We start from the raw sequence: 16,899 nt of genomic DNA on the forward strand, positions 1-16,899 counted from the left end.
TTTGTTCATTAAACGATTTTGTACATTTTATGATGTTGTACGCTGCACTGATTTGTGCATTTTACGATGTTGTCCGATATTTTACAATCTACATTTATTTTCAATTTTTTTCAATTATCTAAACACAAAATGATTTATGATTGCAGATGATAATTCCGAATCTCACGTTTGATGCAATGTACGAGTTTATGCGATATACAATAGGGTGATCCAAAAATGCATGGGAAAAAATAACTTTTTTGAGTTTTTAGAATAATTTTTTAGGGTTTGAAAAATTTGACGGGTAAGTATGGGGGCCTGTAGAGAATTATTCAACGAAGAATTTCATCTAACAGTTATATGGGTTTGATACCCCTAATACACCCCCACGAGTACCTGAAAGCTACCCTTAAAACCAAAAATGTAAATTCTTCATGAAATCGACCTTTTGAACACTGTATTCTCGTCTTTTTTAAGTTAAAATTATAAATATTGGTCTAGTGGAATGTTTATTATCATTGGTTAATTAATTTTTAATCATTCAAACAAATGGAATTTTTTTCAATAATTTTTTTTCAAAAATATGTTATTCCCCCTAGAAATTATTACTATTAGTACAGTGGAATATTTATTAACATTAGTTCATAATTTATAATTATTTAAACAAATGGAATTTGTTTAAACAATTTTTTGTTTTAATAGTTTCTTTCCTTAAAAATTATTACTGTTGGTCTCGTGGAATATTTATTAACATTAGTTTATTAATTTTAAATTTTTGCAACAAATGGAATTTGTTTAAATAATTTTTTTATTGATAATTATTAATATTTCTTTAGTGGAATATTCATCAACATTGTTCGATTAACTTTTTAAATCAAAATGATCACTTAAATATTACTGATAAATAAATTATTATTAAATTAATTATTAATCAGTAATTAATTATTACTAATAAATATTCCACTAGACCCACAGTAATAATTTTTATTTAAAAAAAATCGAAACGAAATGATTTAAACAAATCCACTAATGTTAAAAAATATTTCAATAGACCAATAGTAATCATTTTTAGGGAAAAAACTAATTTTCAAAAAAAATATTTTAACAAATTCCATTTGTTTGAACAATTAAAAATTGATGAACCAATGTAATTATATATTCCACTAGAATAATAGTAATAATTTTAAGAGGAAAAAAAATGTTCAAAACAAAATTTCAACAAATTCCATTTGTTTAAATAATAAAAAATAAATTACCCAATGATAATAAATATTCCACTAGACCAATATTAATAATTTTAAGTAAAAAAAAACAGAATACAGTGCTCACAATGTTGTTTCATAAAGAATTCACATTCTTTCTTTTAAGGGTTCTTTTAAGGGCCCCCATACTTTCGCGTCACATTTTTTCAAACCCTGACAAATTATTCCAAAAACTCAAAAAAGTTATTTTTCCCCATGCATTTTACCTGGGAAACTTCAAGTCAAACCCCGTATCTGTTAAAATAGAAAATATTTTTTTTTTTAAATTAGGGAATTTCTTTTTCGGATTTGGAATGAAATTGGGGGGATCGTTGCCTTTACAAAAAATCGCGTTTTTGAGCCACCCTAATGTACAATGATGTACGTTTTGTACAATTTACGTTTGTTTTGTTTACTTTTTTTTTAAATTATCTAAACACGATATGATTAATGATTGCAGGCGACAATTCCGAATCTCACGATGAATGCAATGTACGAAGTGACTGTGCAAGGAGCCACAAGAAGCGTGATGAATCCTTTGGAGATAATTCGAGGGAACAGTACGCTACCGAGGAAAGTTCTTCTTGCCCGAGACTGTGACAAAAGTCCACCTCTTATGAGAAGAGGCAACAAAGAACTGAGTGCCGGTGTTATTGCTGGGATGGTCTGCGCCTGTTTTGCCGTCATGCTGGCGATTACTTCCTTTGTCCTCTGGAGGTGAGATTTATCAATGAAGTCTCTAATTCTACCCTTAATCACCATTTTATTATCTTCATTATTTTCCTTCATCCTTCTCTTTCATTATTATCCATTTTTATAACGAAAGTTTATGGAAAAAGCTTCAATTAATTGCTTCCCAAACTTTTCACTCAAAAGTAATAATTAGAGCTCAAATGAATTTTATGGTGGAACTTAAAAATAAGATCGAAATGTTAGTTTAAAGTTTCGAAGGTTTTACAACAAATGTAAAGGATTTGAAACATTTTAGGGCATTTAAAAATATGCGAAGGCATTGTCAATTTCAGTAATTTAATAAGATTTTAAATTATTTCAAGTGTCTTAAGATTTTTAACAAAAATCCAATCTATTTTCAAGGTATTTAAAATATTTTAAATGATTTGAAATATTTTAGGGAATTTTAAAAGATGCTATTAATTTGTGCTTAGAAAAATGCTGTTTAATTTTCAATTCAAAGGATTCTAAATATTTAATTATTTAAAAGTATCCTAAGAATTTTCAAGAGCTTTAAGAAGATTCCGAAAATTTTTAACAATTTTGAGGAATTTGAAGGGATTTCAAAGGATTTTTTAAGGTTTAGACATTTTTTTGAATCTTGGGAATTTCCAAGAAGTTCAAAAAGTTTCAAGAGATTTCAAAAGATTTAAAATTTAAATTAAAAATATTTTAGTGTATTTTGAACATTCCATTGAAGTTTCCATTGATCTCTTTCAAGAGCTTTTAGCAAATTCCTACAATTTTTAACAGTTCTTAAGACTTTGAAGCGATTTCAAATTTTTTTTTTAATTCTAGAATATTATTTTAAATCCTAAGAATTTACAAGAACTTCGAAAAGTTTCAAGAGGTTTTAAAAGATTTTAAATATTTTAGGATATTTAAAAAAAAATGCAAGCCATTTTCAAGGGCTGTAAAGAATTGAAAAGGATTTCGAAAGAGTTGAAATATTTTAGGGAATTTTTTAAACTACCTGAGAATTTTAAATATCTTTAAAAGGGTTCAGGAGATTTGAAAGGATTTCAAATTTCTTAATATATATAAAAAATGCCAAGGAATTTGCAAGAGCATCAAGAATTTTCATGAGATTTCAAAGCATTCTAAATGGTTTGAAATATTTTATAAAATTGAAATCCTTTCAAATTATTGAAATCTATTAAAAATTCTTTGGAATTTTTTAAAATATTAAAAATCTTCCGAAATTCTTGAAAATTTTTTGGAATATTTGAAACTACCCAAAAATATTTAAAATCCATTGAAATATTTTAAAACTTTTTCTATTTCCTTGGGAATGTTAAAACTGCCCTAAAATATTTTTAATCCGTTGAATTATCTTAAAATTATTGAAATCTATTTAAAATTCTTTGGAATATTTTTCGAGATATTTTTAAATGCCCTTACACTTTTGAACTCTTTTGAAACTTTCGAAAAATATTGGAAATTCCTGGGAATTAAATCAAATACTTCATAATCCTTCAACTCAGTTGGATAACCTTAAAATGATTGAAATCTATTTTTTAAAATTTGGAATCTTTAAAAATATTCTAAAGTTTTAAAAATCTTCAGAAATTTTTTTAAATCCCTTAAAACTTTTTAAAGCTTTTGAAAATTCCTTAGAATTCTTATATATACTACAAAATCTTTAAAATTCTTGGCAGTCCCTTAAAATGATTGAAATACATAAAAAATGTTAGACTTGTTTAAAATATCCTAAAATATTTAAAATCTTTTTTAATTTTTGGAAATCGCTTGAAACTTTTCAAAGCTTTTGAAATTTTCAAGTTTTTCAACTTTGCTATTATTTAGCTTATGATTCGTAATTCAAAATTTTTTTACTTCATAAATTTTCTATTTAAAATTCTTATTTCTAAGCTTATATTTTTAATTTAAAGAATTTTTAAATGCTTTCTTAAAGACTTGAACGAATAAAAAATAAAAGCCTTTGATGTTGAAAGTTTTGGATAAAAAACCTTTTTATTAAATAAATAAATACATTTTTTTAACTTATCTGTACTTTAAGTAATAAAAAGTGAACAAAAACGATTTGACAAAGCAATTTTAAACCAGTTCAAAATTTAAGAATTTTTAGATTTTAACGTTAAAACTTAAACGGTTACAATTTAAAATTCTTATTCATTAAACAAACCCATTCAGTTCGAAATTTTTAATTAAAAAAAAGATATTTATGATTGAATATTTAACAATATTTGATTTTTATTTAAGACAAATAGATTGAAACCAAATATTAAAAAGTAAAGCATCTTCAACTTAATTTTTTGAGATAGAAAACCTGGAATCGTTAAAATTTCGAAAAGCCTTTAAACTTTGAACGTTACAATTTTAATTGTTGTATTTGAAAAATACTTAATTTGTAAATGAACCTTTTAAAGTTAGATGTATAATTTACAAATAAACATTTGTAGAAATAATTTGAGTAATTTTAAGCGATATTTAGGAGTTTTAAAACGATTAAAAATTATCATGCAAATGTCAGAAAGTTTTCTTAAAATCTTCTGGAATATTTTTTGAAAATTGTGTTTGAATCTTTGAAAAACTTTTAAAATATTCTCTTAAAATAATTTTTCAAAATGAAAAATTATTTTTAATTTTCCTAAGAATCTTAAAAAAAAATGTTTTTATTTTTTTGAAGCCTTTCACAATTCTTGAAAAGAATCTAATTTTTTTGTTTAATAACTGCTAAAATCTACATTTTGTTTAATATTAGGCTATCGTTTGAAGTTTTACATTAAGTTTGAACCTTTCAAAACTTCTACATATCTCTTAAAATTGCTCAAATTTCACCAACACATAATAAATGTTAAATTGTTATTTATACATCCAAATCATAAAGAAATTTTCTAAAATCTGCAGGATTTTTGGAAAATTATAGAAAAAATTCAATTCATTTTGACAGATATTTAGAAGTTCTGAAAACATTTCCAAAATAATTTGAAATTTAAAACAAATTTAAAACAACTGCCTTTGAAAATTTTCAAAGTTCTTGAAAATGCCTTAAAACATCAAAAAATACCCTAAAATCTTTTAAATCCTTTCGAATCTCTTAAAATGATTGAAATCTCTAAAAAAGTTAATCTTTTCAAATACCCTGAAATATTTAAAATCCCTCGAAGCTTTTTAAAGCTCTTGAAGATTCCTTGTATTTTTTTGAGAACGCTCTAAAATCTTTTCAAAAATTTGGAATCTCTTGAAATGATTAAAATCTATTAAAAACTCTTTCAGATATTTTTAAATACTCTAAACAATTTTTAATGTTTTGAAATATGTTTTGAAATCACTCGAAACTTTTTAAAAATGTTGAAAATTCTTTGGAATTTATGAAAATACCGAAAATATTTAAATTTGGTTTGCATTCCCTTAGATTGCAATAAAAACAATTCTTTGGAATTGTTTACAATACCCTAAAATATGAACAATAATAGTTAATCTTTCAAATCCTTTGGAAACCCCTCAAATAATTCAAATTCGTCGAAATTGTTTAAAATACTCTAAAACATTTAAAATCTTTTGAAATCTTTTTTGAAATCCTTTGAGACTTTTTACATCTCATGCAAATTTCTTGGAAGATTACGTGACCTATTTAAAGCAAAAAAAGTGACACAAAAATTATTATTTCTTGTTGTTGTGAATTTGCCTGTGGCAGCCGTCAGAACAAGAAATCATAAAATTAAAATTGTATTATCTATATTGAAAATTATAATAAAAAATTTACATTTTATTTTAAAATTCTTAATAAAAATATGCCCTCTGACTTTTCTCAATGCCTATAGTCTTCAGAAATCTCATTTGCATCAGAGTGTCAAATGACATGCACGAATAGAGATATTTTTATATTCTTCTTGTGCCTGGCCCATCAGTAGATAAGAATTATATAAATATATACGGATAATATTACTTCGCAGCCTGAAGATTTACTTCTGTTGAGTGTCGATGGATTTTTAACGATCACTAGAACACTGTCCGGAAATTTTTTCCTGGATAATAAATTTTTTATTTAATCGGAGGATGCTTTTCTCTTCAGGCGATATACCATTGCGCTGCCCACAGATCAATTGCAAACCTTCAGACTTTTCGGATCAATTTTTTTTTTTATTAGAAAGATATTGAATTTCTTGCTTTGATATAATTTCTTGCGCAGAAATAATAGGTTCTATTAATCAGTATTTTTTCGATTAGCCATGTGGATTTTTTAAATCTTCCAAACTTTTAAAAATTTTAATGAATATTCCTTGAAATCTAATGATCTGGAAATTTTAATTTAGAATTTTTAACTTTATATGGAACAAAATATTCTTTTATAAAACTGGAAAGTCAGGGAAAATTCGGGAATTTTTGAGAGAAAATAGATAAAATGTAAGATTACTTAAGTCACTTTTCTGAATTTCCTTCAATTCTGTAAAAAAAAAATTAGGATATTTAAACGATTTCAAATAAAATATTGGAAATATTTTAGGATATTTTAAAAGATCTCATAAAATTAATTATGGATTTAATAAATTTATAGAATTTCTAAGGATTTTAAATATTTTAGTGTATTTTTAAAACTTCAAAGGAATGTTAAAAAGCTTTTAAAATTTTCAAGATATTTGAAAGGTTTTGAATTATTTAAGGGTGTTTTAAGGGATCCCAAGAAATTTTTAGTAGATTTCAATATCATAATTTGAAGGTATTCCAAATGATTTTAATGATTTTAGGGTATTTTTAAAACTTCCAAGGAATTTCCAGAAGCTTTAAAACCTTTCAACGGATTTTAAAAGATTTTAAATATTTTATGATATTTTAAAAGATTCCAAGAAATTGTTAATTGGTTTCAATAATTTTGAGGATTTTCAAAGAATTTCTAATGTTTTAGGGTTTTTTCCTTGAAATTCTAATTAATTTTGAAGAGCTTTAAACAAATCCAAGGGATTTTCATGGATTTGAAAAGTTTCAGGCTATTTTAAATGGCTAAAAAAATGAATAAAGAATTTAAATTAATTAAAAGCATTTCTAAGGATTTTAAAATATTTTAGAGTATTTTTAAAACGCCAACGGAATTTTGAAGAGCTTTGAAAAAAAAAAATTTAATCTCAAACGATTTGAAATGTTTAAGGTAGTTTTGAAAAATCCAAAAAAAAGTTAAGTATATTTTAATATAATAATTTGAAGATATTTCAAACTATTTTCATGATTTTAGGGTATTTTTGAAACTCCAAGGGATTTCAAAAGATTCTTAACATTTTGGGGTATTTCAAAAGATTCCTAATAATTTTTTATAAATTTAAACAATTAACTTCAAAAAATATCAAAGAATATCAAAGGATTTTAGATATAGTTTATGTGGTTTTACGAGATTTCGGAGAATTTCTAATAGATTTCAATCATTCTGAGCGATTCCAAAGGATTGAAAAGAATTTTGAAGATCATATGATATTTTTACAAAGTCAAGGGAATTTAAAAATTTTATGGCATTTTTAAAACTTCGAAGAAATAAAAAGTTTCAAGGTATTTCAGAGGATTAAAAAGGTTTTAGGGTATTTAGAAAAATTTCAAGGAATTTTTCGTACACTTAAAAAGTTAACAGGTATTCCAAAATGACTTTAAAAATGTTAAAAGTATATTTACAACTTTCATGGAATTTTTAATAGCTTCAAAATGTTCCGAGGGATTTAAATAGTTTTGAAATATTTTATTGTATTTGAAAATATGCCTACAATTTTCTGAGAGATTTGAATAAACTGAAGGAGTTTTAAAGCATTTCAAATATTTCAGGTTATTTTTAAAACTTCCATGGGATTTTAAAGAGTTTGAACAAGTTTCAAAGTTATTTCCAAAGATTTTCAATACTTTGGGGTATTTTTATCATTTTAGGGTTTTTGAAAACATTCAACGGAAGGCATTTCAAATTATTTTAAAGATTTTACCAATTTTCAACAAAATAGTTTAATTTTCGTTAAAAAATTCTTTTTTCAACTAAAGAAAAAACAAGTTTTCAATCAAATAGTTCATTTTCTACCAAAGAAATAAATTTCTAATTAAAATTGTGAATCTTCAACCAAAAAAATTAATTCTTAACAAAAAAGTTCAATGAAGTCATTTTTATTTCCAACCTAAAAGATGAATTTTCAACAAAAATGATAATTATTTAACTGGAATACTTGAATTTTTAACCGAAAAGAAGAATTTTTAAACAGTCGATTAACTTCCAAAGAAAAATAACATTTTGTAACAAAGTAGCAGAATTCTCAACGAAATAGTTTTAATTTTCAATTAAAAGAGGAAAATTTTTCATTCAAATTTTTGAATTTTCAACTAAAATGGTGAATCTTCAACTGGAGTAGGTGAATTTTGTACTTAACAAAAGGATGAATTTTTAATCGTAAGGATTAATTTTCTGCAAAAAGATACTAGTTTTATAAGAAGTACATAAATTATAAAACTAATAGTTTAATTTTTAAATGAAAAATATCAATTTTAAACCAAAAATAGAATAGTTGAATTTTCCATTAAAAACCGGATGCTCAATTTAAAAAAACGGATTTTCAGAAAATATCGCAACTTTTTACTAGAATAGTTAAATTTTTAGTAAAAAAAAGTGATTTTCAACAAGGTGATTTTAAAAGGAGATGAACCTTCTTAAAGAAAAATGAATTTATAACCAAAGTGTTTAACTTATTCCCCCTAGTGGTTGAATTTTTAACTAAAAAAAGATAAATTCGTGATGAACAATGAAAGAAAAATTTTTATTTTAACTCAGAAAAAACGCGAAAAACTACTTGAAGTGCTTAATTTCTTGTTATTCCAAAAATCATCTTTTTTGGTAGAAATATTGCATCTTTCTTGCACAAAAATGCAACTGTTCCGTTGAAAAAAAAAAACAATCTTGTTAAAAAGTCATTCTTTTTGGTTAAATATTCGACTATATAGCAGAAAATTTATTTATTGTTTACAATTGGATGAAATATTTTGCATGAAAATTAAACTATTTTCATCAAGCTTTTTTTTATTTATCTATTTTACTAGAATTTAATATTTTTTGAGTAAAAATAAAACTTTTCGGTTGAAAATTGATCTCTTTTTTAATTGGTTGAAAATTGAACCATGTTGTTGTAAAGTTATACTTTTTGGTTAAAAATTCTGCTGCTTTGTTTAAAATGTAACTATTTCGTAGAAAATTTCCTTTTTTTAATTTAATATTTTTATTTTGAAAAGAGAACTGAAATCTGTTCTGGATGAAAATTGAACTATTCTTTATTTTTTTTTTTTAATTAAAAATTCATCTGTTTAAAGAGAGATTTCATCATTATTGGATAAAACTTCAACTGTTTGGTTCAAAATGGAACTAAGTTGTTAAAAAGTCATACTTTTTGGATGAAAATTCGACTGTTTTTTGGAAAACGTAACTACTTCACAGAAAATTTACTTTTTGTTTAAAACTTATATTTGGTGTTGAAAGATGAACTTAAATATTTTCTGGATAAAAGTTTAACTTAAAAAATTGTGGTTTTTAAATAAAATTTCATCTATTTTACTTAAAATTTCATTGTTTTTTTGTTGATAAAAATGCAAATATTTGTTAGAGAATTCAACTCTTTCGTTAAACATTTATCCTTTTTTTGTTAAAAAAATCCATTCTTTGGATTAAAAAATCAATTTTTTTTTGTAAAAACTTATTTTTCGTTAAAAGATTCATATTTTAATCGTGAAAGTCAATTGAAATCTTTTTTAACGAAAATTTAACTTTTTTGTTTGAAAATGTGTTTTTTTGACTCAAAAATGGTGGAAATTTGATGTCTGTCATGAAAATGTTTTTTTTTTTTTGAAGATTTATATTTTTAACTAAAAATATAAGTTTTCGGTTTTTTTATAACCTATCTTTTTCTCTTGGTTTGCAATTTCATTTTTGTTGGATAAAAGCACATCAGTTTCATGTAAAATTATTTTTTCCTAAAAAATCATATTTTTTGCTTAACAATTCAGTTTGTGTTGAGAAAATTCGTCTTTTTGCTTGAAGGTTCAATAATTTCAATAAAATTTTCTTTCTTTCTTGAGTGCAAAATCTTTATTTGTTGAAAATTCGTCTTTTTGTTTTCAAATTATTTTTTTTTGTATAAATTTTAGCTTTTTGGATTGAAATATAAACTATTGTACTCTTTTGCTGGAAATTTGTATTTTTGGGTTGAAAATTCAACTATTATGTTAAAAATGTAATTATTTTCTTAAAACTTCAAGTATTTTGTTCAAAAGCCACCTTTTATAGTATAAAATACATTTTTTTCTTTAAAATAAATTAATGAATTTTTAAAATGTGTCTTAAATACTGCTGTATTCCATTTATAAAATATTCTATGTTTAAAGTATTACAATATTAAAATACTGGTTTTTGTATATTAATAATCAAGGAAAATAAAAAATTAGTCATTTCTGGAATCTAAAAATTTCGTACAATAAGATGGATAATAAATAATAATAAAAAATTAATGAAATGTACAAAATCATGCCCAATTCGCCACTCTAATAAACTAAAATTCTGAATTCTTCAAAAAGTGAAGTTTCTCTGCCCCTTGGGGTTCCAAAAGTTTGAAAACCAATTTACATCATCATTTTTGACATGACTCCCATTCAAATCGGACCTTCAATTTCCAAACGAAATAAGACAATTTAGGTTGAAGCCTCTCAAGTCAAGGATAAACTTGAATCAGGTGTGAAAAAAATATTTACTTTTTATCAGATTGTAGGACTTACTTCAACGTTAGCCTATAATTAAGTAATAAAATAAAATAAATGAAAGTCTGCATTAAATAACAATTCGGTGTGGTAAATATTCTAAATTAAATTCTTATGTCAGCTGAATCGAGCTATTCTTTCTAGGCGGTTTGTTTGATTTAGAATGATTCAGGAAGATAACTCATGCGTAGCTACAATAAAAAAAATAATAATAAACAAAAGCAAACAGTGGTGTAGTGAGAGTGGTTAAAGACAGGTCGGCAAGGTTCTTTTTTTAATTGAATAATAATTGTTTAATTGGCCCTAATGGAATATAAAAATTAAAAACATTTGGACAGATCTGTGCGCAGCACTGTCGACTCTTAACTTTTTTTTCTTATCACCGTCTTGATGATGATAACGACACTGACAACTGCGGAATAATATTTCACAGTATACAATTGGCTTGTGAGTAGGAGAGACCGTTTCGGTCGGCTTAAAGACCGAATTTGTGCGCGTTCTTAAGGAATTTTCTCGTGACGATGAGAAGATTCAGGGACACCAAGCTGAATTTCTCCCCGATTTCGAATAATATTCGCCGGATTATACCGTAAGAGACAGTGAATTTATTTGTTGACCCGGAATTGTACAAATTTTGAGAAAAAAATCTCTCCAACTTTGATTTCAATCGTTTTTTAAATGATTTGAATTGTTCTATTTTTTAATTATGATGTCATTCAGCTTAGGATGCGTAATTTAAAAATCTTTCACTTTAAAAATTCTCGATTGCAGATTTTTTAATTTTTAAAAATACATTTATAATTTAAAGAATTTCAAAATTCAGTTTCAAAGACAAACAATTGAAATTTTTTTTTTAAATTGAACTATTTTGGTAGAAGGTCCAAATTTGGTTGGAAAATAATTTTTTTCTTGAAAATTAATATGTTCGGTATAAAATTTCAATCTTTTGTTTGAAAATTCCTGTATTTTATTAAAAATTTAACTATTTTGGTATTAATTTTAATGGAATTGTTTCATTTTTAACTAAGAAAGCTGAAGTTTTAGTCAGAATAGATTAATTTTCAAATAAAAATATGAATCTTCGACTAAAAAAAGATCAATTTTCTACAAAAACTGAAATAGTTCCATTTTCAGTTAGAAAAGTTAATTTAAACCAACAAAAAGACCGAATTTTCAACCCAAAATATCCATTTTTAAGAAAGCAGTTCAACTTTTAACCAAGTACTTAAATTCTCAACCAAAAAAATATAAACGCTAAAAAAATGTGACAGCTGATATTTTATTAAAAAAGATTTAAATTTGAGTTCAATAGAAGTTTCATTCAACCGAAAAAATACGCATTTTCAACAAATAAATAAAATTTTAAAGTAGCACATTGTCAATGACAACTCTTAATTAAAAAAAAATATATTCCACTAAAAAAGAGAAATTTTGAACCAAAAATGGCAAGTTATATTTTCCACCAAAAAAATTAAATTTCAACGAAAGATGTATGACATATTTGATATATTTCTTACCTACCAATATTTGTATTTTTATTTTAAAGTAGTTAAATTCAACCAAACAAGACGAATTTTCAAACAACAACAAGTATTTTAAAAATAAAATTGTTAAATTTTCATCAAAATAATTAAATTTTCTACCATAAAGTTGCATTGTTAACGGGAAAATATAAAATTTCTACCAACAAAAAAATGAATTTTCAACCCAAGTCATTTTCTAGTCAAGAATGAAATAAATTTTCAGCCAAATTTTAAAATTTGGCACATGGGAAAGTATTCTTTTAACCAAAAGTACAATAACGGATATTTCTGCCAGCCAAATTTTTAATTTATTATCATAAGCAGTTGATTTCTACCAAAAAATACTAATTTTTAAACCAATTAGTCGAATACTCCACCAAAACAGTAATTTTTAAGTAAACAATTGTTTTTTAACCACAAAAGATAAAATTTCTACCAAAAAAGCTGAATTTTCAACCTCGAAAAATTTTTTAATCACGAAGGGAAAAACATTCAACGAAATTGTTGATTTTTTTACTAAATATTTGAAATTTCAACGTGAAAATACGAAATTCCATAAAAAGAGTTAACTTTTTAACCAAAAAGGATAATGTTTCGAAATAAAGTTGTTTAATTTTCTTAAAAATAATTAACTTTTGTACTACAAACAGTTGCATTTTGAATAGAAAAAGATAAAATTTTGATCCAAAGAGATGAATTTTCAACTTATGACGAATTTTGAATAAAAATTACTAATTGCGAACAAAAATTGTTGCATTTTCATGAAAATAATTAAATGTTGAACCAAAAAAGATGCATTTTCAACTAAAAATATAATAGTAGAATCTTAAATAAAAAGAATTAGCCTAAAAAATAGTTTTATTTTCTTCAAAAATTTCTTGTTGTTCTTACAAAAACCTACAATAAAGAAATGCAATCTTTGTTTATTCATAGAAAAAAGAATAATATTTTAAACCAGCGTCCAAGTTTATTTTCATTTTTTTTAAATATTGGGTCAGAAAACTAAATTGCTTCTTAGAAAATAAAATTTAACTATTCAAATAATTGGGTAAAAGTAAAACTACTTTGACAAAAATTTATTTTTTGTTGTGACGATTAACTATAATTCTAACTATTCCATTTACGGTTGAAATTTTTTTTTATAGCTTAAAACTCTATTCTTTCTTGAAAAAAATGCATGTATATTCTATACTGTAAATTTAATTGTTTTGTAGAAAATTCGTCTTCACGGTTTAAAAATTCATTTCTTTTAGTAGAAATTTTATCTATTTTTGTTTAAACTTTTAACAGTTGTGGTTGAAATTATTTTTTTTTTTTGAGAGAGAGAGAATACATATTTTTTTGTTTGAAAGTCAAGTACGTAGGTAAAAGTAAAATTACTTGGTCCAAACATCATTTTTTTCGTTGACGATTCCTCTGTTGGTTTAAAAATTTAACTTTTTTCTTCGAAGTTAATTGTTTTTTTTACGAAAATTAAGTTTCTTAACTGACATTTTAACTATTTCATTTTTGTTTTAAGTTAATCTTTTCTACGTGAAAGCTTAACTATTTCATGTAAGATTTATCTAAAATTTATGTATTTAGTTGGCAATTCGGTTTTTTTTTCTAGAGAATTAATCTTCGTGGTTCGAAATTTGTATTTTTGGTAGGAAATTCAACTATTTTCTTGGCCATTGAACTATTTGGTTGAAAATTGAATTATTTGGTTGAAAATTAACTTTTTTTGTTGTAAGTTCAGATTTTCTGGGTTGATAATTCAATTGATTGATAGAAAATTCTTCTTGATTTGAAAATTCATCTCTTTTAGTAGACATTTATTTTTTAAAGTGCAACTGTTTTGGTTCAAATTAATATTTTTTGTTGAGAATTCATATTTTTTGCTTGAAAATTAAACTGCTTGGGTAAAAATAAAACTAATTAGTTAAAAAAACATTTCTTAGTTGATGATTCCTCTCTTTGGTTAAAAATTTAACTATTTTGTTAAAACGTAATTGTTTTCTGACGAAAATAAAGTTTTTTAATTGACATTTTAACCATTTCATTTTTTTGTAAATTTTTCTGTTTTATTTGAAAACTCAAGTATTTCATAGAAAATTCATTTATTTTGTTGAAAATTACTTTTCCTTAGTAGAAAATTCATCTTCTGGGTTGAAAATTCATCTTTTTTGTAGAAAATTCAACTATTTGAAGATCAATTGAAATTTTTGATGCAATTCTTTGGCAAAAAATTCATCTTCTTAGTTTGAAAAATCATCCCTTTTAGTAAAAATTCATTTTTTTTTTGTTAAATTTCTTTTTTGTTGAGAATTCATATTTTTGGGTTTAAAGTTAAACTGCTTTATTAAAAAATCATTTTTTGGTTGAAGATTTACCTCTTTAGTCAACATTTGAACTATTTCAATTATTTTAATTATTATTTAATTATTTAAAATATCGTGATAAATAATTTCTAAACTGCAAATGAAAAAATTCTACTTTCGTTTGAAAATTATTTTTTGTTTTTCAATTAAAAAGTGCTAAAAAGTAGAGTTAGGCAGTTTAGCTTTCCATAGCACAATTAGATTTTGTTCAAGAGCTAGCCAACGGTCGAGTGCATATCTGCCGATCGACGATACCATCTGAAAGTTCTTTCTGTTCTTTGTATTCTCACGCGATCTAATGAACTTGGTTAATATTATGTCTTTCTTACATCACAAAAGATTCTTACCTACAGTGCCTCCCATTTTACGCAAGAAAATTTGACCTAATTAGACCCTTTTTTGATTCATACTTCGTTTGAAAACTTCACACTATTTACGTTGTTTTTTAGAAACTCTCCCCTTTTTCCTCTTTTTTTCTTTTTTTTTTTCTTAAACTGCAAATTGAATTCATTTACTTTTTGTGTCAAAAATCAGGTATCTAAAAAGAAAAATTTTCGGAAATTTAAAAAAATTAAATACTGTTTCTTTCCATTCTTTTGAATTTGTTGAATTTTAATCAATAGTGGCCTTTTTCGGGGATAACTTTCCCTACAGCTCCACTGATTTCAATTTTGAAGAAATTAAATAATTTTCAAAAAGACTTATTTGTTTCAAAAATGTGTTATTTAAAAAAAAATCTTCTAGCAATGTCGAAAATTGATAAGAAGGGAATGTAAGAACAAATTCAACTGTAAAAAAAATGGTTAAAATCAATTTTATTCGTAAGTTTTAAAATTTTTACACAAAAATAATTTTTTTCGTTCATAATGCATGACTGATGATATCATTTTAATTCTTAAAATCATAGAAAACTTTTTTCTGCAGAGACTTGATTTTTTATACGGCAAGAAAATCCAACTATTTTTGGCTTGAAGTTCATTTTTTAGGTAAAAATTCTATTTTTCTATTTTTCGTTCAAAATTAATCTCTTTCAGGGAATAATTTTACTATTTGGATGGAAATTTCATTATCTGATTAAAAAAGCAACTATTTGATTTGAAAGACATCATTTTGAGTTTAAAATTTAATTATTTTAGTGAAAATTCAACTATTTTGTTCGAAGATGATTTTTTTGGGTTGAAAATTTAACTATTTTGATGAAAAATCAAATTTTTCGTTGAAAATTCATATTTTTGTTTCAAAATTCCTCTCGTTGATAAGAAATTCAAATATTTTGCTGCAAATTTGTTATTTAGAAGTTAAAAATTAAGTTTTTTAAACGAAAATTTATTTAATTTTTTGTTTAAAATTGATCCTTTTCAGTTAAAATTTCGTCTTTTCAGCTATTTTGTTAGAGAATCATCTTTTCGGGTTTAATACAAGTGCTTTTTATCAGAAATGAAATTCTTTTGTTTGAAAATTAATTTTGTAATTAGAAATTAAACTATGTCAGGTGAAGATTAATCTTTTTCGTTCATTCAAAATTTTAATTGCAAATTCACATCTTTGGTTTAAGTTTTGTTTTTTTTTTTCGTTGAAAAATAATTTTTTTATACGAAAATTTAACAATTCCGATTTTAGTTGAATATTCCACTTCGAGTTAAAATTCATGCATTTTCTTAGAAATTCTTTTTTCCGGTTAAAAATTAATCTTCTCGGTTTGTAAAGATTTAATGTTTTTTTATTGTTTGAAATGGAACTGTTTGGTTCAAAATTATTCTTGATTGGTTGTCTATTCAACTGTTTTGTTAAAGAATCATCTTTTTGGTTTGGATTAAAGTTCCTTTGTTTAAATTAAATTATTTTTGGTTTGAAATTCGTTTTTATTTGGTTGAAAATTAATTTTTTTATTTGGAAATTAAATTATTCCAGCTAAAGATTCATCTTTTTCGTTTATTCAAAATTGCAATTCGTGTTGAAAATTCATGTATTTAGATAAAAATTCGTTTTTTTTTCATAGAAAGTTAATCTTTTTGGATAAAAATTCTTCTTCCTGGTAAAAAATTCAATTATAATATGGTTGAAAATTGTAATATTTAGTTAAAAATTTGCATTTTTGGTGTGACTTTTTGTTTGTTTCAAATATTTGGTTAAAAATTCGCCTTTTTTGGTGCAAAATGAATCTTTTTGGTAAAAAATTCATCTTTGTGGTAGAAAATTTAATTATATTGTTGAAAATTGAACGCTTGGGTTGAAATTTGAACTATTTGTTTAAAAATTTGTCCTTTTTTGGTAGAAAATTAATATTTTCGCTTAAAAATTTATCTTTCTGTTAGACAATTTAATTATATGATTGACAAT

At 24.2% G+C, this 16,899-nt stretch overlaps 1 protein-coding gene across 5 annotated transcripts in view; it reads left to right on the top strand.

The window, feature by feature from the left end:
• The window catches only part of LOC117171743 (tyrosine-protein phosphatase 99A), a 117,093-nt gene that overhangs the window by 59,777 nt on the left and 40,417 nt on the right, over nt 1-16,899 (top strand). For all 5 annotated transcript variants that reach the window (XM_033359332.1, XM_033359333.1, XM_033359334.1 and 2 more), the window contains exon 4: nt 1,681-1,937. In XM_033359332.1, the coding sequence (XP_033215223.1) occupies nt 1,681-1,937 (257 nt within the window). The remainder of the gene's footprint in view (nt 1-1,680; nt 1,938-16,899) is intronic.

This window comes from Belonocnema kinseyi, chromosome 4 (genome assembly GCF_010883055.1).
Source record: "Belonocnema kinseyi isolate 2016_QV_RU_SX_M_011 chromosome 4, B_treatae_v1, whole genome shotgun sequence".
Lineage (NCBI taxonomy): Eukaryota > Metazoa > Arthropoda > Insecta > Hymenoptera > Cynipidae > Belonocnema > Belonocnema kinseyi.